The sequence below is a fragment of the Parasteatoda tepidariorum genome, chromosome 8 (assembly GCF_982258835.1).
Source record: "Parasteatoda tepidariorum strain Cologne lab strain chromosome 8, Ptep-v5.0, whole genome shotgun sequence".
Classification (NCBI taxonomy): Eukaryota; Metazoa; Arthropoda; class Arachnida; order Araneae; family Theridiidae; genus Parasteatoda; species Parasteatoda tepidariorum.
The window spans coordinates 26,441,996-26,468,392 of record NC_141762.1 but is presented as its reverse complement, the minus strand read 5'-3'; the positions used below and the strand labels follow the sequence as shown (position 1 = coordinate 26,468,392).

Sequence of the window (26,397 nt, the reverse complement as noted above, 5' to 3'; positions counted from 1 at the left end):
CTCCTTACTCTTCTTAATCTTATAAGCCCCTGTCGATTTTGGATAATTCAGCCAGCTAGATATGTCCCTTTAGGATCGGCCATTTTTTGGTACCCGACAATTATACTTTTTTCGAACTCAGAGAACTCCGAACTGCGTGGCATCATGCATGGGACTAATGCCAATACTCATACTTATACTCATATGTGGTAGTTATCTTAGTATCAGCCCTGCGAGGGGCTCTAACTAATTCATCTGAGTGGGAATGTATGATAAATCGCCGAAGCACAATTGAATGGTGAAAGTTGGGATTCAGTAACATTTACTGAGAGAAAATTAAAATAAAACTAGGAGGCTCCGCCCCCTGCTCGCTAGCGCTCGCCAACCCCCGAGGATTGCTACGCAATCCTATGTGGTTCAGACCGTGAACCATGGCTCGCTGCGCTCGCTCGCCAATGAACACAATGTTCTAGCACAAAGACATAATATATTATCATCAAAGACATAGTATTTTATCATCAAAGACATAGTATTGTACTTATGTAGAAGAATTCTACCAATGTTCTTATTGGCTTTTAAAAAAGTATATTAGCTATTTAGATTGTACATGGTGAAAAAATCAAAACATTAGCTAAATAAGAAACATATTAGCAAAATAAATTATCAAATATTGCTTCACTAATATTCTGCATTTTAAAGCGTGAAAATTCAATGCATAAATAAACGCGAAATATAAAAAAATTCAACGCATTCAATACAAACACTTAAACGCTTTTTAGACGTTTAGGTAGCTCCCAGTAGAAAAATATCAATTCAACAGCGGCCTTTTAAAGCATTCTCACTTCAATTAATTAATTAATTCCTAATTGAGTTTAAATTAAATATTGTCATGTTTTTAGTGCATGAATCTGAATTGAACAACCTGATAATGCTCACTCTGGTTATTGTTATCGGGTTGCTCACTACGTGCTCTTGCGAGGCCGAATCCAGTCAATTAAAAATGAAAACTGTTGCCAGCGCGAGAAAAGAAATATCATCGGTTTTATTGATACATACATACATACGTACGTATTAGCGTTTTATATAATATAGATACCAAGATTATACAAAAAAACTTAAGAGAGAAAAGAGGTTTTTGTAGCTAACTGCCCCCCCCCCTCCCCACGATGTATTACCCCCGAGCTTCGCAGGTGCACAGTAGCCATATAGCCTCAGAGAAATAGGAAAAATGCATGATAATAAATTCACAAAAATAAATACAAGTATTTACAACAATTTACAATCAAAGTTTTTAAAGTAGTTGCACGTATCACAGGAGAGTGCATCTCTGAAGAAATTTGCACTTAGTTCAACTATGTGTTCATCTATTTTGTTGATTTTTAAACCTTTTCTTAGATCTTTCATTCTCATGGATCTGGGGGCTCCAGTGATGTATCTAAGAAATGTATTTTGAGTACTCTCTAGTTTCATTTTTTGAGTAGCAGTGGTTGTGCTCCATGCAGGGGCCGCATAGCTGTTGATCGGTCGAATGCATTGGAGGTATAGCTTTTGTTTTGTTTTGAGTGCAAGTTTTGAGTTATAGTTTAATATCGGCTACAGAGCTCGATAGGCTCCTTGCGCTTTTTTAATAATATTATCAATATGGGAATTCCAGTTTAAAGTACTAGTAATGGTGACGACGCCTAAGTAAGTGGCCTTTCGAACTAGTGGTATTGTATCATTGAATAGAGTAATATTTGGATAAACGATTTTCTTTTTACTTGATTTTCTAATAATTAGTAATGAAGATATGGTAGTGTTGATGGCTACCTTCCATTTTGTGCACCAGTCTTCGATATGAGGTATGATATTACTAAGATTAGTTACTGACTTCTTAGGATTTATGGATCTGCTCATAAGGGCAGTATCATCCGCATGGAAGGCTGAGGTGATGTTTCTCTTATTATTAAAATTTGGAAAGTCTGCTGAATAAATCAGGTAGAGCACAGGGCCGAGGATTGATCCTTGCGGAACTCCTGCTTTAATGCATCTAGTGGTAGAAACGGCTGTATTAATATTTATATGAAAAGTTCTGTTTGTCAGATAATTATTAATTAGCAGAATTAGATCTTTGGGGATATTGAAATTTATGAGCTTGTATATGAGGCCCTGATGCCAGACGCGGTCAAAGGCTTTGACCTCATCCAACATCAGGATCGCTGTTGTTTCTTTTTTGAAGAATCTTTGGTTAATATTCTCAATAATTCTCACTAGTTGTTTAGTGGTAGATAGGTGTTCTCGGAAACCGAATTGTTATTCCGGGATAAAACTGAGATGGAGCTTTAGTCTGTTGAGGATTATCTTCTCAAAACTTTTTGAAAATGCGGTCAGCAAACTAATGGGTGTGTAACTTTCAGGATTTAGAAGATTTTCCCCTTGATTGGGGAAGAGCGCAACCTGAGCGTGTTTCCATTTGATGGGGGGGGGGATATTTCAGCTTGAGGCAAGCATTGATGATGTTTAGCAGCTGCTCGATGATGTTGGGTGGGAGGGTGTTAATCATGAGGTTATTTATATTATCAGTACCGGGAGCTTTATTATTCTGAAATTTGGTGATAATACTGGTGATCTCTTCCATAGTAACTGGATCTGAGGTTAACTGATAGTCATTTGTCAAGAAATTATTGACAGCATTAATAATAATATCATCGAAATTTGCGCCAATAGGATCGTTATTAAGCGAAAATTGTCTTTCCATTGCGTCTGCGAAAATTTCGCATTTATCAGTATCGGAATAAGCCTTGCCATTTGGGCTATTTAGCGGAATGTTAGTGGTCTTATTCGACTTTAGAGATCGTACCATGTTCCAAGCGGTTTTGTCCTGAGAGGTTAAAGACTCTCAACCTTTTCATTCCTGATATCTCTTCTAAATTCATCAATTTGCTTCTTTAAACTTTTGATAAAGTTATTCAGCTGATTTTTAATATTTGGGTCCAGTGTTCTCTGGTATAATTTCCTTAAATTGTTCTTCACTTTAATTTGACATTTAATGTAGAATGGAAATTTATAATAATCGTTCCTGATTTCAGTGCTATATGAGGCATTTTTGTATGCATCTTGTATAATGTTGATCAGGTTATCAATTTCTTCGTTAATCATTTGTTTTTAGTCGGGATCACTTTTGAGGAAGGAGTGATTATGGAGTACGTTATGGAATGAGAGCCATTCGGTAGTATTTCTGGTCCTGTTTACTAAACTCAACAGTGGCAACAATAGGTAGGTGATCGCTGTTAAGTTCATGGTAGGTCTCTACAATGATTGTTGCTTTAGTATTAGTTATTAGGAAGTCTAGGATGTCGTGGGCAGCTCGAGGTCCATTCGGTGTATATGTATATTTCGTGGGAGCATAAATGGTGCGTCCACGATTTTTCACTTGTTTAATAAGTCTGAGTCCTGTTCTATTATTTTTCCTACTCCCCTAGGTGGTGTTTTTAGCATTGAAGTCTCCAACGATGATATTTTCTAGATGTGAAGGGAAGATATCGTTGATGTTTTTGTATGATAGTGGATGATCGGGAGGTTATAAATGCTCGTGACTTTAGTTTTCCTGTAGTTATTTAAGGCAATAATAGCTGAGACTTCTTCGTTTCCATCATTATTGGTCGTACTGTAGAGAGTGGATGAGTAATTTTTCTTTATGTACATTGCAGCACCTCCGCCTCTGCAGGTGACTCTATCACAACGATAAGTATTATAATTCAGGAAGTTAACCATGCTACCAGGGTTGAGGTGGGTTTCAGAGATAGCACAGATGTCGATATCATGTGTAGCCAAAAAATTCAGTAGTTCGCCTTTTTTGTTATAAATACCATTGGCATTACATGCCGCTATGATGATAGGCTTGGACTTATTAGGCGTCCTATCCATTATCATTAGAATTGGTTTCCTGATTTATAGCAGTGCTAGCTTTCAATGTGGTTAGAAGTTGTTAATTATATTCTTTTCTTTGCCGAGTTCCTCTTTTCTGTTCATCCTGATAATAGGCAATAGGCGTAATTTCTTTTTCAACTGGAGAGAATGTGGCCCTAGAAACAATACTGCCTATCATATCCTATATATATATATATATATATATATATATATATATATATATATATATATATATATATATATATATATATGGGTGTGGAGGGGTTCCTTTTATATGGATACGCTCCACCAGCTTTTGTGATAAAAATTAATTTCCCTAAAGAACTCAGAGAGGAAGTAGTTAAAAAAACCACTAAAATTTAATAGCAAGGAAGTGCAATTACGCTCTTTGAATTCATAATTTTTGAATTTTGTAAGAAAAATAAAAACATGCCATGCATGACTTACTGTTATCAACATTTTCATTGTTAAGAGAGGGTTAGCCTCAGGAATCAATCCGTATCTATCCCGACATACTTGATACATCTCCTCAACATCAGGTACTCTGCCAAATAAAGCTATGAGCGTTGCTTTCTTCAAGCCAGATATTTCTTCTTTTTCTTTCAATGGAAATACCTAAGGGAAAAAAAAGACATTAACTGTTTCAGAGAGAAATAGTTAGAAAGAAAACGATAGAATAATGTGATTTAACACAAATATATGCAGCGGTTGGAGAACATCATAGAAACACTTTGGAGTTGGAGAACATTATGGAGAACATTGGGGTTGGAGAACATTATGGAAACTATACTAACTCGGTGTAAACAATCTTTCTTTCAGCTGCATATGTTTTGGGAGGTTTTGCATGGCAAAATTTGAGGGATCATGATTTGAAGTTATTAAAAGTAATACCTTTTTTTAACCATGCAATATTCAGATAAACCAAAATGAGGAGACGAGGTTAATAACTTTTTTTTTGCTTTAAGATTAGCAATTTTGTAATCATGAACGGAAGTCTATGAAACATCCGGGCAACCGAGGCCGCTTGCGGCCCTTTTCCCATTCATCTTTAACACTAGGTTTACGGGAAGCGTCATTTTGACGCATTTCGAATTTTATAAGGAAAATTTCAAACCCCGTTTGTATTTTTTTTATCTCTTGTAATGTCTTTTATCCATTCATCGAGGATAAAATCATTTCATAAATATATATTGAAGTCTATCTTCTTCAAAAGCGTTGAAATATTGAAATTCTCTTTATGGTATACCTATCTCTACGGATACGTGTCAATTTGACGCGATCGTAATTTAGACAAAATTTTGAGTAAGGAATGTACCAACAATACTTCTGTTATTCGATATCGTTATCTCAAATGAAACAAGCTATAAACAACTGTTGACGTTGAGCAATAATAGGTTAAGCAATAATAGGTTTAAACTGTACTTACATCGGCAACATTCATCATGAAATGATTGTACATCAGTACAAAACCTTTACGAAAGTATATAGCTTTTCCTTTAAGTTGAAAAATTGTTTTCTTCTCAGCACTCTAAAAAAGAGAATATTTTAAAAATAAGAAATCAGTTTTTAAATGATTGGAAATGACGAGAAAGTTTAACTTACATTCGTTAATAGTTGTACATTTTTTAACGTGTGATCCAATGACAATGGACTAAGCCCTTTTGGCATGACTTCTCTAAAAGTAAAATAGAGCAATTTATAAGCTGAGTCGTAAAAAGTAGTAGTTTTTGCTACACTGTGTTACGTCGAATTCATTTAAATTTCGAATTCTTCATCTTTTATTTATTTATTTCAAATGGCAGAGGTGAATTAACATGTTAAAAAGCAAAAACACAGGAACAAAACAAGAAAGTAAAAAGTCATTTCCTCTGGAGCGCTCTTGCTTCCCAATATCACTCTGTAGACGACGACCCGCGGAGGGCCCTGCAGCGCAGGATGTAGCCGCTATCCAAAACAGCTTGGCTCTTGCACAGAGAACAATAGGGATCAGGTACCAGCCCTAAACGAATCAGGTGCGTGACTAGACAGTCATGTCCGGAAACTGAGCCACCGCTTCTCGGCGCGGCCAGTCTGGAATGGTGTTCTGTCGAAGATCTCACCACACTTTGGTTTTTAGCCTTTCTGATAATTGGTGATGGAAATCCCTATTTATTTTTGATCTAACAATCCTTTTCAAAGTTGAAAAGGGAACTGGGCTACTAAGAGCCTGGAGAATTCTTGTGCCTCTCTTTGCCAAAGCGATCATCTTTTATAATTAGGAAAAAAATAAAGTTATCTCAAACAGTACTTTAAATGTACCATTGAGTAAGTATCATTTATTTAGAGTTTTAAAGAAGTGGTGAATTAGTCATTTGGCTTGTTATATATTTTTAGGAGAAAAATTTAAAAATATCATTACCACGGAAAATATATAATTTAGATTTGTTGTTGTAGTTGTAGTCCATTTACGTCGCACTAGAGCTGCACAATGGGCTATTGGTGATGGTCTGGGAAACATCCCTGAGGATGATCCGAAGACATGCCATCGCAATTTTGATCCTCTGAAGAGGGGATGGCACCCCCACTTCGGTCGACCGACGAACTACACGCAAAGTCGAGCACTTTAACGGTAGAATAGTTTAGCGAGGACCAATACCGCACACCCTTAGTCCCTACTCAGACTGATCCAAGTGGTCACCCACCCGTACACTGACCGCAGCCAGTGATGCTTGACTTCGGTGATCTGCTGGGAACCGTGTCCTAACGATCAGTCCACTGCGGGACTTTTAATTTAGAAGATACGTATATAGTGAGCTAATACTTACAGTTTTGTTTAACACTTACAGTATATTTTTTAATAACTTTTAAATCCAAATAATTTTTATATTCGATGCAATTTTCAACTACTAGCTGAATTTTGAAAAAAAATTACTAACAATTATTATTAACTAATTTTTCATTCCACTACCTCTAAAAATATTTTTGGAAAGCGTAAAAGTTGGAAGTTATGATAAGTCCAATACCAGGCACTATGTAATATGTATATTTTTATGTGCTTAATATGTTTGAAACTGTAATAAAAATAAATACAAATACAAATTAAAGAAAAATGAGTTTCTCGTTTTAGCACGATCATATAATATATTTTAACAAACATACATATACATATGCATCGTTGCTATATTAGAAATTAATGTAAAAACATACTATATTAGAAATTAATGTATGATTAAATGTAAAAACATGAATGTATTGATTATCTCAGTTACAGTCAGTCACATTACTCCCCCGAAAAAAAACTTTATGATTTCACCACTTTTAATGATAAAAAAAGAACTGCCGTCAATTATTAACCATGTCTTCAATTTTAGAAAAGTAAAGAGCTGATAAAATAGGGAGGACACTGGCGACTAAAAATGCAAAAAGTGATTGAAACTCAATTCATTTTTATTAAATTATTATCTCTTTAATTATTCAATCGTGGGCCAGTGGTGGCTCAGGGGATAGATCGCTTGCTTCCCAATGATTTAAAACGATTTCGATCCCGGCAATGGCTGGTCGGTATCAATTCTGCACACAATGCTGACGAAAAATATCCTGAGTGGCAAACGAATGATGGTTAGAGTCCCTTTGCCGTCAGGCTAATCGTGGGAGGTTTTCGTGTTTTTTTCGTACATGTAAAGCAAACGGGTTAGAACCATCAAAAAGTCTTCCACGAAGGTGAATTTCTCCCAATACTTGTTCTAGGAGATCCCTTGTCTTCTGGATTAGGTTCAAAATTGCAAAGCTACGGATTTGAACTTTGGTAGTCGTAAACTCAGAATTAGGTCGACTGTTTAGCGAAGGTTTTGTACATATTGTATTTTTGTATTCAATCGTAATAACCACTATGACTTACATTTCAACTGATTTATATTTAAAGCAAAACACTCGTTGCATCCACCTTCAAGGGCAAACTTAAGAAATGCGCTATAAAATATTGCTGATTTTTATCTCTTTTATTAAAATGTTGAATTTAATTATTCACCACTTTTTGCATTTTTAGTTTCCCTTGGAAACCTTGAGAAAACTAACTTGTTTGAACAACTTTTGATGCAACGATTGGATTTTCATTCTCCTGTAGAAGTATTGCAAAAATTGCTCTTATTAAAGCTGGAAATAAATAATTAGTTTCCTCTTCTAATGTTGGTCGATCTGAATTTCGTACAGGTAAAAATGTCACCCTTTTTAAAAGCTTCAAGCATTATCTTTAAAATTGTAGTATCAGTTTTGTCACATAAAATCTTCCATGGCATTTGCTGATAAAAAAAATACATAGATTAAGTATGGAAGTGTTCCAATTATTTTGTCACCCTTCTTCATACTAACTCATCCAACGCTTTATGTATACTAACTCCTCGTCTGTATCTGTATACTAACTCACCAATCAGTGCACTAATTCAAATGTATATACTAACTCACCCAGCATTTGACACTGAATGAAAGTCATTTTCCACTCTTAGAGGTCCATCAAATTCGTGATCGATTTCGTAAGTTGTTTCTTTGGTACTGCATGTTACAGGTCTTGACTGAAAAACCACATGAATTAAAATATGTATGAAATATTAACTTTATTTATGTTAAAAATATTATTTAATACATTACTCCAAAAAGTTCTACTTTTACAAAGAAGCAAAGATAAAGAAGTTCCATTTACGTTGTTTAGAAACGATAGTTAGTATTTAAAATGGTTTCAAAACAACGAGTGGTTCAGAAAAAACAAAAAGTTGTGGAAGAACATTTAATGTAAGATATACTGAGATTGGTGAAGAATTAAATTATTTTATAAAATTTTTCAATGGATAAGTTTTATTGCAAAGTGTGAGCCTGGGCTGAAAGTGGGCAATGCTGAAAGCCTATAAACATCAAGAAGGAAAAGAGCAAAAACTATTACGAAAGAATTGTCTTCCTATCTGTTTTTCTGTTTGTTACTGTTCTTCCATCTTAGTTTTTGGAACAATAAAAATAATACTTTAAAGTACCACCAGAAAATCAAAGTTTCAAAAATAATTTAAGCAAAATTAAATATAAATTAAAAAATTTTTAAATTATGACAATTTTTTCAAACTATTTTTGGCACTATGCATACCAATGATCACTTTCGGACATAGCAATAGCACGAAAGTGGGGAATATTAAAGGTAGTTTATAAATTCCTGTTTTTTTCATACTTTCTACTTAAGATTTATAGTGAAACAATATACCAAATGATTTTACAGTCGAAAGTACGAATTATTTTACGTATGTAAACACTTTATTTTTTAAAAAGAATTGTTAGGACTATTATATATTTATTTAGAGTATTTATATATATTGGATGGTCAAAATCATTATGAATCAACTTCGCCAAAATAAACATAACAATATTAATGCTTATATTTAATTATTACTTTAAAAATAAAATGGAAAGTTTAAAAACAAAAGCGGGAGATTTGGCAGCTCTAAATATTTGTTCCGTTAATGTTACAGTTTTTAAAAAAAAATTAAAACAGAGGCGTTTGCAAGCTTTTGAATTGAAAGTTAAAGAACTAAAGAAGCATTTTTTTCACCAATAATTATTAGCGACTAAAATTTATAGGCTTTAAATACAATTATAGTACAATTTTACAACTCCATATCTGCCAAATGTTCTGAACTTTCCGGAGGATTTTATTTCTATATTTAACGTGGTTATATGATTTTTATATTCATACTTGACTCTTATATTAATATATTTGATAAAAACTGATTTTGACCACAATTTATTTTAACAGTTTAAACATACATATAGGGGGAGATAAGCAAATTATTTTGTTGGGCTTTAAGTGTTGTCTAAAAAGTGATGAAATATGCGATTACAATGTATTTTCAATTGGCATTGTCAAGAGCGAAAACTACTTTGAAGAGTTGTATAAGTTGTCAGATATGCAACTAAGCGTACCTGCGTATAAGTTGGCAGGTAGGCGACTAAAGAACTAAAATAATATTTAAATAAATTTTTTGCAAATCTTAAATTTTCTCAAACTGTATCAAATAGACAACACTGGGGAACAAAATTTTTGTAACATTTATACAAAAGCGGCATCGTATCTAATTCGGGTTCGTGGGTTTCAAATCTGTAACTAGATTTTTCACAGATTTACACAGATTACACAGATTTTTCTTTTTAAAATGATATTTCTAGTTTAGTTCTTTTGTTGTCTAAATGTTGTCTAATTTTAAACAATCTCGTTCGGGCTATATTACTGAATTTTATGAAAACTGTATCTTATGGAAAGAAACCGATTGTGGATTTGAAATCAGCGATGCGAAAGTATCTGAGATATGTTTAAAAAAATCTTATGCAACTAGAAAAGAAAATTGTTCTTAAGTGTAATTTCAAGAGAATAGTTACTCTTCTAGAAGAGAATATTGTAGAAGTAGGAAAACTTATAGAGCTAATGATTAAACGAGAAATACTTTTTTCGAACTGACAATTAAACAGCTGAATCGAAAATAAATTACACTTGATTCAAATATTTAAAAATCAACGTTCCGATTTTTTTTTCTAAATGTTTTGGCATAAATGTTTTGGTTTGTTTGGTTTCTTGAAAGCCAAGATTAAGGGAGGTTTAATGTCCCCAGACTTAAAATTAACATTTAACTATATCAGAGTAATATTTTAAAAATATAAAAATAAAAAATGTTCATGCATATACATAATTATTGAACAAAATTAAAACATAGAAATGCGAAATATACATAACAATGCTTACTTGAAAAATATACAAATTGTTTTTGAAGAAACCCCATTCTAAATCTCTATGAGAATGGTAATGCTTTTCAATCTACGGAAAAGAGAAATGATGAATTTAATGGCAAAACATTGTGGAATTTATTGTACAAACATCCGAGTTACAGCTAAATTTTTATAAATTTTTTTTTAAATATTGTATTCGTTTTGATATAATATACAGGGCTATCACCGTTATAACGACCTAGAAAAAAATTGAAAATTGATAGCTCTCAGCTATCTCAAAGTTACTAGAAAATGGTTAAACTTAACTTTTGCTTGAGCATTACACAAATAGTTTTAAAATTTTAATAATAATAATAATATATATATATATATATATATATATATATATATATATATATATATATATATATATATATATATATATATATATATATATATATATATATATATATATATATATATATATATATATATATATATATATATATATATATATATATATATATATATATATATATATATATATATATATATATATATAATTTAAAAGAAATATCTAGTGCAGGAAATAACTCCTAAATAATTTCGTAATTCACAAATGAAAGATAAATTTTAGCATTTTTCAGTAGTCTTGAAAAATCTTAGCGCTATTACTCATTTATTTATTCCAGGTCATGAAAAACCTGAATAAGTTTTAAATTTAATATTTACTACAAGATTTTATGAAAATGTTTTATCTTTTTACTGCAATTTTATGAAAAAAAAGTGGTGCCCCAATGCGTTTGAGAGTATATTAGATATTTTAAGGTGTCGATTGGGTCAAACAGTTAAAAAAAACAGCGAGATATTTAAACCAAATACATACTTTTCGCCACCACTTTTAAGAATTTGTTAACTAGTTTCATAAACTGTTCACTACAATGTCTGCTCTTTTATAAGTTGTCATTCAGCTTTTTTAATACAACTGTAGAGTATCTACCACTACAAAAATATAATACCAATTCACTAGTATATAAGACATGTTAATACCCAGATGACCAGTATCAATAGAGACCGCATTGAAAAGAAAAATTAACATTACTCATAATTATTCGGATAACTTTATTCGTACTTGGTTCACCATGTATAATATTTATATAATTTAAATTTAATTGAAACAATTAAGCATGGAAAGGTTTGTATTAAAGATGGATGATTTAAAAAATTTTCAATTTAAATTTCTTTTAAAATATAAAAATGTTCGAAATCTTTTTTTTTGTTCTTCAATGACTTTTCTATTAATAGTGTTTATAGTTACCTTAATTGCAACGTATCCTAAACGCATTATCATTTCTTCAGAAAGGGAACAAATATTTTGTTCGTTTTCTGACACATTTTCTGCACTTGTTCCATGGTCTATAAATGAAAAATAAAGCTTTTAAAGCCTGTTGTATACGCTCTTCAAATTTTAAGAAACTTTTTACATATGGAATATTTTAGACATTGCTCATAGCATGATTTTATACAGCATTTCATGAGCCTTACTTTTGCAGAATATTTCAGATTTAAAATCTTAAAAGAATGAATCCATTAACTAAAAATAATAATTTATTTAATGAATTTATTCATGAATAAATAAATTTATTCATTCAATTCATGAATTCATAGAATAAATAAATTTATTCATTTAATTAATTAAATGAATTTCATTCATTCATATAATGAATTCATTATTTTAAAATAATGTATTTGAAATTGTGTATGGTAATCATGATGGTGAATCATGAATAATAAAACTTATTTGTGATTTTATTGTGAAAATAATAGAAATTAAAATAAGTATGCTTTTAAAATTTTAACTTGTCCGGAAGATGTCAGATTTTTATGCACAGTAAGATGATTAAAAACAAAAAAACGGAACACCCTGAATAGCTGTTGATCGTGGAGTCGCAATCGTGGGCAGACCTTTTCGGTAGACCTAATTTTTTATGAAACTACATGATGTGAAAATGGAGTGAAAATATGTTCCATCACTCTCAAAATTCTGTATTCAAATATCAATGCACTCTGCCAAAGTTTTTTCCAATCATCAAAATATGTATTAAAATTATTTTTGTGAATGCTGTTTCGGGCTTCTTTGCGAATTTTTTTTTAATCGAATTAATGATGACCAAAAAGAAAATTTCAACCACGGGAATAAGGAAAAATCACATTATTATTTTACATATTAGGATCACTAGGCGTTCGTCGGCGGTTGATGTTGAGTATTTTTCGAAGAATTAAATAATAATGAATGACGCAGTATTCAAACACGGGGTCACATATTAGGATCACTAGACGTTCGTCGGGCGTTCATGTTGAGTATTTTTCGAAGAATTAAATAATAATGAATGACGCAGTATTCAAAACTCTATCGTTTTAGTTCTATCTCTTAATTTTTAAAAATGCTGTCTACAGTTAGATGAAGAAAGAATATCTATACCAGTAACAGCACAAATGCTGATTTTTATGTTTTTTGCGGAATTTTTCCCCTAGCGCTTATTGTAAAATATCAATTAAATTGTAATCTTTGAGAAGTTTTTAATTTTGTATTAAGTTTTGATTAAGAAAATTTTTTGAATTTGTTTTGTTATCAATATTACTTATTTTATAATATTCAATAATATTACCATATATTTAAGATATAGAATAGATTATTTGTTGGCTATGGTGGTCTAAAAATAATTTTGCAAGATTCTAATTGAGGCACCCAATCTAAAATATTAACCCCTAGAAAAATTCTTTTGCAAAAAATGTAAAAGTTTGCAGCAAGCATTGAGTTACAATACAATTAATACAATTCACTAGCTTAATAATATAACTAAAAAATTCAAAGTAAAAAATAATATTTTTAAAAACCAAGTTTTTGTAGTGGAGAATAATAATTAAAAAAAAATTGAAAAACGAAAAACGTAGGGCGCATGAAATACATAACAGTAATGTTATATTAGTGTGTGTATGTGTGCTCTTGAAAATATGTGTATGGTATATCTGTAATTGTAATTGTATCTGAATGTGGATGTGGAATATGTTTGTGTATATGCATATGTATGTGGATGTATATGTGGCTGTGCATGTGTATGAGTAAAAAAATGTGTATATGTATGTGTATATATACTGTTATGTATTTCATGCGCCCCACGTTTTTCGTTTTTCAATTTTTTTTAATTATTATTCTCCACTACGAAAACGTGGTTTTTAAAAATATTATTTTTTACTTTGAATTTTTTTATTTTAAATTATAATTTTTTTAATTTTTATTTTATATTTTTTAAAAGTTATTACTTTTCAATTATTATTCTTCACTACAAAAAACGTGGTTTTTGAAAATATATATTTTTATTTAGATTATTTTTCTTAGTCAAGAGTAGTCAAGACTACTACAAGACCACTACTAAAATAATACAACTTTCATTTTAAATTAGGGATACAAAAATCTTTATAGATAAACAATACCTTTACGACTTTCATTAGTTTTATGCTGATGACAACCAAAAAAATCTGGAAATGAATGAGGAAAAACTGGATCCTACCACGTGATTTTTCAGCCAATAAAAATACTCCGACAATAAAAATCTTTTCACCTGACATGTAATACTAATTTGAAATAATGGAATCGACAACAAAAGACAATCTCGAAAATAATTTTTTTTTTAAAATTTTTATTTTATTTTACTTTTCTCTTTCTTTCTCTTCATTCTCTCATTCTTTCTCTTCATTCTCTTTTTTCTCTTCATTTTCATGCATTGTCATCCGATTCTGAACTATGTGCCAAATTTGAAGTTTGTAGCTAGTCGGGAAGTTAGTTTAAAATCGATTACAAAATTCCACCCGGACAGACATACACGAAGGCAAGTTTATATAAACGTGGTAATAAAATAAAATAAACTTAAGTATCATTGAATATATTTACCGTCTACAATAATTTTTCGATTCTTCTTTCCTATGTCTATAGATTTAACGTGAAGTGTGTCATTCTCATCTCTTTTTAAGTAGATCATATCCGGCTCCTCCGAACCTGATACAACAGACTATGAAAGAAACATTTATTATACATAGATTTATTTAAATATAATAAAATGCATGAAGTAGGCAAAATATAATTGCAATGGGATAAATCTTTTTCTTTCCTTTTTTCAATTTTTCTGATGTCCGGCAGGATGAAAATCGACTATTTCGAAATTTTTTTTAAACTATCCAATTTCTTATAACCGCCGTTAAGCAGCTGACCCAATTTTGAGTGTAAGACTACCTATATTCAACTTAGTAACCTTGTAAGTTTGAACCCAATCTAGAACACAAGGGAATTTTCGGATCAAGTATTGGGAGAAATTTGCCTTCGTAGGAGGACTTTTTGATGGAAATAACTTGCATTGCCGTTGCATGGAGAAGAAAACCATAAAAACCTGGAATGGTCAGCCTGACAGCAAGGGGACTCTAGCACATGGTCTGTCTTTCGCTGAGGATATTCTACGTCAGCACTGTCATCAGTGCCAACCGGGTGTAGAATTCGTATTGACCTGCCGTTGCTGGGATTCGAACTTGGCTCACCTAATAGGGAGGCGAGCTCTCTGTACCCTGAGCCACCACGGATATTGGACTTCAGTTCTATGGCTTTCCAAAATCCTTTAAATTTTTGTTCTCTAATTTTTAGAACTAAAGTTATTGTAATTTTCTTGTATGCTGACGGACGAAATCGAAATTGGAAGTTAACTCCCGAAAACGAAACTAAAATAAAGTAATTTATTTGTTATGCTTTGAGTATTTTAACCTTTTTTTTTACTGAATAAATTATGTACTTTAGGCAAATAAAATTCATTATCAGAAATTAGTTTTCAAATTCTTAATTTTTTTGTACTCAATATTTTCTTACAGTTCGGAATTTTCTTGTAATTTAAACGCATTTTCTGAAGAACGTTGATTTTGAACGTCTTTACACTAACCCATTTTACAAAAAACATTAATTATAGAATTCTTTGAAATTTAATATGTAGATCTTATATAATGTTAGTGGTGCTTTGAGCTGAAAGCTAAAAATGTGAATTTGTTATTTTTATGAAACTTTAAATAAAATTATTTTTAGAATTTTGCTTTAAAAATTCCATATTAACAAATGTAGAGATATTTCATCGACTTTTTGAATTTTTTTTAAGATTTTAGCTTATATCACAGGTAATTACATTATTGATCTAGAAAGAAATTTATGCATTACAATTCGCTGTAAAATTGTTTGTGTGGTATAAAAAATGCATAGTTTTTGAGTTCAAATTTGCCCTTATTTAGAAAAATATTTTAGAAATTTTTAAGCCTTACTTTAAATTTATAATTTTAAAATTCCTGCTTACTAAGGCTAAAATTTTAATTTTAATTCAGCCATTTTAAAAAAAATTGCCGAAATCAGTCGGATACCTTAAAATTATTTTGACGTTACATTTTAAGCTTGTGACAATACAGGATAATTCAAAATGAATACAGCGATTACAAACTACAATAACTTTTTAATGAAAAAGAATTTATCGATAAAATTTACATAGAATGTAGAAGGAGCTTCAAAATTTCATATACATGAGTCACAGATTTTTTTATGTGGCCTCCCTTTGTCACGCGGACAACATCTAGGCGGTAGTCTATTTCACATTCTGAAGCATTTGTACAGTCAACGACGCAAGTGCATTGCAAATGCATTCTTTGCTTTCTTAAATTGTTTTGGGCATGGGAAGCACATATATGACACATACATAAAAAATGTGAGAACCATCGTACCCCAGCGTGAGAGCGCTCTAAAATGTAATCCGTAGCACCCGTTATCTTGCTTCAAGATGTAATCCAGAGAATCAGTAGTAAAAGTAAAAAAGTAAAGAGTACTCAGAAGTAAAAAGTACCGTACAATTTACGCGATAAGATGGCGCAGAACACATTAAATTTCGCTGAGTCATGTTCATCTTCAATTACAGTGGAAGGCTTCTCCGTACCCTATATTCGACTGTTGTGCCGGCAAACTTTCCCACTTAATGTAGGAGGTTGCTTCATCGCAAAAAATGAGACGATCATCTATTGTTTCATCCTCCATGCTCTTCAGTATAAACTTAGCGTAATTCACACGTTTTCCGATGTAATCCGTAGCACCCGTTATTTTGCTTCAAGATTTATTCCGGAGAATCAGTATCTAGCTGTGGCATTAACCATACCATACCTCAAGTGTGTCAAGACAAATATTTAACGTAACACGTCGCTCGCAAAAGTAAAAAAGACCGTACAATTTACGTGATGAGATCGCGCAGAACACATTTAATTTAGCTGAGTCATGTTCATCTTCAATTACAGTGGAAGGCTTCTCCGTACCCTATATTCGACTGTTGTGTCGGTAATTTTGGAAGGTTGCTTCATCGCAAAAAATGAGACGATCAGTTATTGTTTCATCTTCCATACTCTCCAGCATAAACGCAGCGAAATTCACACGTTTTCCGTACTCCTCCTGTTTCAATTGCTGCACAAGTTGAATTCTGTACGTTTTCAGTTGCAGTCCCTGTCTGAGAACACGCTATACCTTTGTTTGTGGCATTTATTTTGTGGCATTTATAACTCCCTACTGCCTTCGTCTGTCAATTTTGAATTATGTTAGACAGTTATCAGACTCTTACATTAAAAAATTATAAAGAATTCCATTTATTCTTTGAAAATTATATAATACTAATATACTTGCTTAACTTGAAAAGGATGAGTATTAGGCCATTTAAGAGATTTTGGCAGTGAGTTAGATTTTTTTTTTAACATTCCGAAATAAAAGGTAAAACTAGTCTTAAAAATAAATTATCAAAACTAAGGGGTAAAATTATAAACAATGACCGAACTGTACTGAGCAAGATACCATCACCACGGAACTTATTAATCATCATAAAAATGTACTATACCTCACCAAGACCATAGTTAGCCGTTATAGACATTAATGTGGGATTTCCTGTTAGTGGATCACATGTAAATAACACCCCAGCAACATCACAAGGTATCATTTCTTGAACAACAACTGCCATTGGAGAGTTATAGCTTTGACCATAACGTCTAAAAAACAAATTTAAACTTAAAAATTCACTAATATATAAAAATCAATCACAGAATAAGTGAAATATCATTAATTATAAGTAATTTCTTCTAAAAATAATGTGAAGATTTTCTTAAAACATTTTCAATGAAAGACTGAAAGTATTTGATCTAATTTTAAGCCTACTAAATTATTTGCATTTTTTTTTACAAAAGTCTTCTGCATGAACTCTCGAAATTTTCTTCAAAATGATTCTTAAGAAGTGAATTTCCAGATCCAATTTTCTTCCGAAATTCTTCAGAATGAATTTTCAAATTTTCTTCAAAATTAGGCTTAAAAAGCGGATGAAATACCTTCATGTTCTTCAGAATGAATTTTCCAATTTTCTTCAAAATTTGGCTTAAAAGGTGGATGAAATAAATACTTTCATCTCTGATTTTGTACCGAAATTCTTCAGAATAATTTTTTAAGTTTTCCTCAAAATTAGGGTTAAAAAGCTGGTGAAATACCTTCAGATTTTACAATCTACGGAAAATTTCCAGAATGAAGTAAAGTTTCCGTAAAATATAAGTTTAAAAAACTAGGATAACTAACTTTAGAATTTTATCATTAGCATCCCTTTTAAAAATGATCACTTTTATAAAAATGCATGATGAGTTAACAATTTATAACCTACTTAGACTTAAAAAATAATTACGAAATTTTTACCAAAACTTTACACATATTTTAAAGAAAAAGCAAAATTTTCAAAATGAAATGTTTAGGAAAAATCTCCAAAAAAGTAAAATCTTCAATTTCTGAAAAAAGTTTTAAGAAAAGGAATTTTTCAGAAGAAATTCTTAAGATATTTTCAGGGGCTATGTTAGAAAAATAAACATCTATGCATTTTTTTACTTTGAAAGTATACGTATAGACTGATTGGTAACTTTTCAAGAAGTACCTTTTATATTCAGTAGCGATGAAACTGAATTGAGACGCCCAGCATTTCTTTATAGCCAGAAGGATCTAGAGAAAAACATTTTTTTAAATTTTATTAAAAGAGACAAATAAAAATTCAATAAAACATTAATTTTGTTATGATGATATTTTATACGATCAGTAACTTATACACTGACCTCCTTTGGAACCCAATTCACAAATTCGGCTCTTTGCTTTTGCTGCTCCTTACTGCATGATATGATTATTTTGGTTGTTGTCGTACACTATTAAGGCAAGAAGTGCGTTTGCTCTTGTTTTCCAAAGGCACCATCTATGGTTGAGAATTCGACTCCTGCACACCACCATTTCACACCCGTTTATAGGGCGAACCCATTCATCCACAAATCGAAATTTTGACCTGAACCAGACAATGATGAATCCTCAATTCAGTACCCCAGAGGTATAATTTGTTATGGGATCATGAAGGACATGTGATCAGACAGATTTAACGCGCACTAGTCACCATTTACTACACGGGGAGTCTTCGGTCTGCTGGATTCGAACTTCAGTTCTAACGAATGTGAATCCAGCGCCTTGTCAACCCAGGGCTAAAGAGAGTAGAAGGGCTGGTTCACTCCTTTGAAGTATCTCTTGCCGCGCCGATCCTCCGACGTCACTCTAGTGACGTCACTTTGGCGCAAAGCTCGCACTTTTACTTCAAGAACGGAGCGTTTGGCCTTACTAGCTCTAACTAATATTGGATCATTTCTTTTTGCGAGATATTCTAAGACATTTGTTATTTTCTATAATGACGTTCCTCAGTTTTTGCTGTGAATTTACAAGAATTTAAAACTATTATCGAAATGCCAGTTTGCGTGATTGCAACTTGCAAAAATTCTGATATAAAAACAAAAGGAAAAAGTATAATTTTTCGCATGTTCCCTAAAGTAAATGAACAACTATGTAAAGAATGGATTTCGAAATAACACAGTTAATATAAAACAGCAATGCGTTTATTCTGTCGTAAAGAACTTTTATAAAAATTCATTATCTAAACAGAAACCGCCTCGTTACTTCATAAAGAAAGGCAGGTGGAAAGAATTTAAAAATGGATAAAGTCAAAGAAAATTAAAATGTAAGTAAAAAGTATAAATAAAATACATAGTATATAGTTGAAATTCTCCTAATTTCATAACATATTTTTTAATGTAGTTATTCTAAATATTTATGATTTTTTTTAAAAATTATATTCTCTTCAATTTAAATATCTATACATTTTATCATCGTAAATTTAAATGTCTATAAACAATTGTAAAATTTCCAATGTCATTAGAAATTTGTTTCAGTAATTAGCGTTTAAGGTTGATGTTTCCTAATGATTAAATATGAACAAATTGCTATTAAGGACATATTTTAAAATCAGGGATTCTAAATTTAACTTAACTTATCTTTATAAAAGAATATGTAGATAAAAAAAGTGTCGATATATGCCTTCATTTTTCTTAATAGTTAAAGTTAAAACTGAACTTTTTAAAATAAAGTATTTATCGTGTCATTTTCACCAAATAGCAAAACATTTTTATAAGTTTAAAATGGTATTTTTTTAATACAGTGTTTCCCAAACTTATGTCTTTTGCGTACCCTTTCTAAATTTTTCGTCACGCTGTGTACCACTAATAAAAAAATGAATGTATTTTTAACTGTAAAAAAATTGCACTAAGGTAAAAAATCACAACTGGCTGTTGATACCACTAATTATTAACTGTTAACTCTGTAAAAAATAGCCAATAGAAAAATACGTAATCATAAATTTTCATGGCTAGCTTTATTTTTAAATAAATTTTTTTGAAATTTTTGTTTGTTGCAAGATATTTCGCATAAGAATGCGTACCCCCGCTAAACTGTTCCCGTACCCCTGGGGGTACGCGTACCACACTTTGGGAAACACTGTTTTAATACAATAACAAAGAAAGTTTTTTTTTGAACTATGTTTATGAACGGAAATAATGTGTTAATTACGTAAAGTTTGAAGGCTAATAACCAGAAAAAGTCTAACTTATTTTTACAAAGAGAAAGATGCAAAGTTATCATATCTTTGCTTGCGATCTCCGAGATCTGTGGACACAGTGACGTCATAAGGAGGGAAATCGTAGCTTCAGCTCTAAGAGCGGAGTGAACTAGCCCTTGTATTCTCTTTAGCCCTGTTGTCAACCAGGCTCGATTATTTTGGTAATATAATGATATTACTGTAACTAATAATTAATAAAACTTAAACTGCATTCATAGTGGATTCTTAATACTAATACATGAAATTTAAAGTTATTCGATTGATAGAAACACGCATAATGAGTCGGAATTCTTATAAAGCTGAGAACAACGTATGCATCAAGTTGGAAAATGTCGATTTAAACAAATGAAATATTCTATTTTATTGATTTTTCATAAAATTATCTCACCTCATCTATGCCAGCTACACCCAAAAACGTCTCCATTTGCCCAGCTGCAGACATTTGATCGGTATCTTCACCTAATAGAAAAAAAAATCCTTACAAAATGCAGGCTTCATTTAAAAATAATAATAAAACTCATTATAGTGGTTTTAAATTTCTGGAAGAGGAAAATTTAGAAACAAATTCATTTTCTACAGTGGTTTTCTAGATGCAGAGTTAAAAAAAAAAATCGAATTTTGGGTTTGAATTCTACTAGTAACTCTTTCGTGATAAAGTAGAATAATTTATTCCTACGTATAATTGAGAGTGAGCAAAAACGTTTAATGAAATTTCATCAACCTCTAATTTTGGTATTTGATATGAATTGAATGCAGCGAAAGAAATTTATTTTTTAAAATCTGTTTTACGAAAGCTTTATCACCACATGAAATGACGCTTTTTGGCCAACAACATGCTATTTTCATTACTTCTGAGAGTTTTCAATGGTTTTACTCATGACTGCAAGCAAGGCCGTAGCCAGGATATTTTTTCGGGGGGGGGGGATATGGTAAGAAGCAAGGACAGTTTCAGACATGTAAAGTGGGGGAAAAACATTGTAACAAATATTGTTTATTCTGTTGTTTGAAAAAGTTAAACTAGTAATTAAAAATATATTACATAATAATTATTTTTCAATTAATATTGCATAATAATTATAATCAATTTGTAAACAAAGTTTACAAAGACATGCGACGGGGAATTGAAAAAAATTTTTCGATTACTTTTTTAGGACAAATCGGAATATCCCGAAATATGATAGATAAAGTTAGCCCTGCTAGCCTTTCTTCTTTAGTATAGCATTTCTTGTTGCTGTTTTTACGCGTTTAAGAGTAGAAAAAGTTCTTTCTGCATTTGCTGTGGTGATTGGCAACGTAGCCAATATTGATAACAAGCAATAAATGTTTGGGAAAAAGATACTGTCACATTCTTCCATTGCTGAAAGTGCCGTATCTGGTCTACTAAGGGGTTCACGCAGGTTCCACTTTGATGCCCATGCTTCCATTTCTCCCATGAGGTTTTCGATGTCAATGAAATCTACGTAGATTCAGAAATTGCATTAATAATTTATTGCAGAAATTAATATGCAGAAAGACAATTGATTTCGGGGGAGGAGTCTAACCGAAGGAAAGATGAGCCACAAGGTCAAGCGAAGTTGATGCACTAGCGAAGGTGGTGTACTGGGAAAAAGTTTGATTCGACAGTTTTTGTTTTTCTTTTTACTGAGAGGCTCAAAGAAAGACTAAAAAGTTTGAATCCCAGAATTTCGGGGGGGGGGATTTGTCCCGACGGGCCCCCCCCTGACTACGGGCCTGACTGCTAGGTCAAATTTACCCTACCTACAGCCAGCGTTGTCTATGGAATGTTTATGAAAATGGCGTAAAACGTCAATATGGAGAAAAGCCACAATTTTAGGAAAATAAAAAGCGTTTGTGGTTTAATTTTTCAATAGATAAAAACTTATTCCCACGCTGCATTATATGGGCCTTTACAAATGTGTAAAAACGGAGAATAAGCAAGTGATTTTAATAGTGTTCATCTAGGTAAAAAAAGATCACTGAATTGGGGATTTTTTTAAAAAAAATTTAATAACTTTTAAAATATTTAAGTTATTTGTCCGTTCTAAATCCCAGATAATTATTCACGGTAAGATGATATCTATTTTAGTTTGAAATCATAATTTTTCTTCGAGGGTAAAGCACTTAAACTGCGGCCTTTTTATTTTATTTTTCTACAGATCTTCGAAAGTCCATGTTAAGCTACCACCTTATCTACAGGAGACTTAAGTAAAATTTTTATATAGATCAATTAATATTTCTTCATTGCCTCTTAGAATTTATTAAATGGATTTGAAGAGTTTTGCGTACTTAACTTACAATGCACCGTTGTCAGACTGATGAACCAAAAGTAATTATTTTGTTATTTATGAAAAACACAATTGAACACCTGCTTCTACACCTCAGGGCTCCCAGGTCAAGAAAACTGGGATGGGCCCAGTAGGCCTTCATGAGCTGTCGCAACACTGAGTTAAGTTTAGTTCTTTAAAAAATAATATGAAGTAGACGTAAAAAAAATTATTGAAATATCGAGGTTTGTTTCAGTGAAGGAAAATATCCTTCGTGTATTTTCTGGGTATTTTTTAATAGAATAAAACGTTTAAATCTAGATAGGAGAAATTCTCTAAATAATTATTAAAAATGGTATTGGAGGAAAAATTTACCTGTCGCCGATGAACGAACAGCATATTTTCTGGAATGTAGGTTTTGTCCAAAATGCTTTAGCAATTGGTCTTTGATAGAATCTTGAAGCTCAGCAGAAAACTCTGTTCCAATAATCACTTCCATCAAGCTATATAATGTTCCAAATTAATTTAAATTAGCTTATATTAAATTAAAATTTATCGAAATTAAGGATTAATTTAAGTTACCTTTTGCAAGCTTCTGCCACCTGTTCTCGGTCTGCGTGGTTTCTGTAAAAAATAAAGTTACATACTTTAAGTGCATAAAACATATGAAAACCTACAACATGTAGAAATTTTAGATTTATGTTTGTTTACCCTTTTGAAGGCCGTGGTAAGTATACTTACCACCACGTTTTACCACTTTTAATTTAGGTTTCCATTTTTCAATAACTTCAGCTTTTTTGAAGTGAGTTTGAATAAAATTGGTAACCATTTGTCACTTTTAAAAAACGTATAAAAGTTATAAATACATAATTCCTTTTGAAGTTTGTAGCATTTGAGGAATTTATTTTATAAATAAAGAAAAATAAAAGTCAGTAAGTTCCTAATAGGTCATGTTAAATATATTTACCACCAAAAAAATGGCATTTTTATAAACTTAATGAGTTTTTTTTATATATCTATTACTGTTCTTAAAACAATTTCAATTCCAAAAACACTTTAATTTACCTTTACTAGAAATAAAGGGCCCGTTAAAGGGTTAATAATTCGTGAAATGCTTACAAATTAATTTATACACCAAAATAAAGCGTATGAACCTAGAAGTACTAAGACTAGATGTAGTAAGCAAAATTAAATTTTTCGTTTGTGCTGATAAAATTTTAACCCATTAATGCTTGGATTTTAACATCGCGATAGCTATGAAAGTACGTCTACGAAACTAAGTGGTAATACAATATATTCTAATTAAGCGGCTATAAGTACAAACTGCTTGAGTTAAGAAAAGAGAAACGTTAGTTAATAAAAAAGAGAAACATTAGTACTGCTTGAGTTAAGAAAGAGAAGAGAGTTGTGAGTTTACATATAGATCCTAAAAAAAAGAACGAAACACTTTACACTAAATCGCACCTGTTTTGGAAGTCAGCTGGCCATCAGACATCGAACCTAGTAGGGACCCTATTGAGCCTCATCCTATCATTTGTATACTAGTCTTGGAAATTTAACTATCTGTTGTAATCAACTATCCATTAAATTGTAAAATGTTTTCGTGAATCTTCTGTAATTTTGGTCTTTTAATGTATCATGGATGGTTCGGAGAACCCTTGTTTGGCTCGAGTGTCACGGTGGTAACTGCTCCTCTGCTGTCTGCACGGTTTTGGCTAGGCCGTCTACAGAAGGTCGGCACCACTCAGTGCTTCGGTCGACTCATTTGCTCATCGACTAAAATTGTAATGCTCTTAATCGAGCGGGGCTCGGGGTCCTGTGTCTACGAGTCAGCACTATAATTGGTACTTCCAAGTTGTAGGTCATTGTTGTGGCAGAAGGTTTTCATTGAAATTAAGTGCACCGACCTTATAAGCTCAGATCACAATAAGTTTAAGCTTATTTAGGTAAATAAAGAAATTTTTCCAAGACTTCTGATCCAAGTACATAGGTTGGTCAAAAGTGTGGAAGCACTTCTGAATTAACTCCATGTCTACTAAATTAGCTCTATGTCTTTTTCTTTTCGCAGGAAATGTTTTGGATGATTTTACGTCACAAAACTTTTGGCATGATTTCAAAAATCATGCATGAAGGTTTAAGAAATGGTGTTCTTATAACCTATGCAAAATTTGCATCGACCAGAATGAGGAGAAAAAGCGGTTAATATCTTTTTTCTAGCTTTAATACCAGCAATTCTGAAATAATTATACAGGATTGTGATATTTATGACGGAAAGGTTTTCAAATTACATTGGTAATAAAAAGGAAAAAAAACTTTTATCCTCCCACTCTCATTTTGGTCGATATAATTTTGCACGCGTTATAAGGACACCATTTCTAAAATTTCAAGCACTATGTTTCAAACTATGCCAGCAGATTTTCCACGTAAAACATTCCAAACATTTTCTTGCTACAGAACAGAAAGTGTTTCGAAGTGTTTCCATATTTTTGCCAAACCTCTGTAAACATAGATTTTATTAATATATTGTGACATACAGAACTGTCTAGTCTCTGTAAAAATGCTAAGAATAAAACATTTAAATAACAAAAAAAAAACGAAAATAGTAGCTAATTGAAGTCAAACTTTTGCACAAATAAATTAAACAATCTTTCACATTTAAAGAGATTATTAAGAAACAATTAGAAGTCGCAAAACTGAGAAAAAAAGTGGATTGAAATCGAAGTTTGAGTTTTACGAGCATTTCGATTTTAAAACTTAAGCCATGAAAATTTTAAACTTAATTGGGATATAGATACTGTGAAAAAATTAAATGGTTAAGAAAAATTATATCTGAAAAATTAGTTCGTTGCAATCGCGATTATTTTTTTTAAACCTTTAAAGAAAATTTATAAAAGAATGCGGAAATTCTGCTATCTTTTATTTACTTTTATTCAAGTTTTAGCTTAAATATTAAAACAGCTTCAGTTTGTGACGTCAACAAGCAGGCATCAAATTATGTCACTTTGTTGTCCATTTTCATATATTTTAATCCAAATAAATTAATTTGTTAGGGTCTATTTGTGTTATTATGATTTTATTTGAATTTATTTAGTAATTTTGAATTCTTTTAGTATCATTTTATAATGTTGAATATAAACGAGGCGCATATGCAGGTTTTTCATCCGACCAGTCCATGACATTCGAAAACTTGGTTAGTGTCCTTGGATCATAAAATTTTTTGGAGAGAAAAAATTCCTCAAAGTTCTCGTATTCAAGAACTTGGACCGTGTAGATAGGCCATAAGACTTATAAAAATTTATTTATGAAATAGGAAACAGTTCTATGTAAATGCCAATAAGTCTTGGTAGCAGAAGCTATTTTACTTATCCCGAAAACAAACTCAATATGAATTAGTTTTAACCAGTCTTTTCTTTCTTCCGTAGTATAAACAGCCCTGTTATACAAATTATTAACAATTATATTAAAAA

The 26,397-nt window shown here is 31.5% G+C and overlaps 1 protein-coding gene across 1 annotated transcript in view; it reads right to left on the bottom strand.

Moving 5' to 3' along the window:
* The window catches only part of LOC107451618 (uncharacterized), an 89,467-nt gene that overhangs the window by 24,508 nt on the left and 38,562 nt on the right, over positions 1-26,397 (bottom strand). Inside the window, exons 14-25 of the mRNA XM_087150044.1 lie at positions 23,513-23,554; positions 23,306-23,433; positions 21,055-21,125; positions 18,621-18,685; positions 17,553-17,700; positions 14,555-14,672; positions 11,921-12,018; positions 10,640-10,711; positions 8,329-8,435; positions 5,491-5,563; positions 5,315-5,416; positions 4,336-4,503 (exon numbers count right to left, since the gene is read on the bottom strand). Of these exons, the coding sequence (XP_087006170.1) occupies positions 4,336-4,503; positions 5,315-5,416; positions 5,491-5,563; positions 8,329-8,435; positions 10,640-10,711; positions 11,921-12,018; positions 14,555-14,672; positions 17,553-17,700; positions 18,621-18,685; positions 21,055-21,125; positions 23,306-23,433; positions 23,513-23,554 (1,192 nt within the window). The remainder of the gene's footprint in view (positions 1-4,335; positions 4,504-5,314; positions 5,417-5,490; positions 5,564-8,328; positions 8,436-10,639; positions 10,712-11,920; positions 12,019-14,554; positions 14,673-17,552; positions 17,701-18,620; positions 18,686-21,054; positions 21,126-23,305; positions 23,434-23,512; positions 23,555-26,397) is intronic.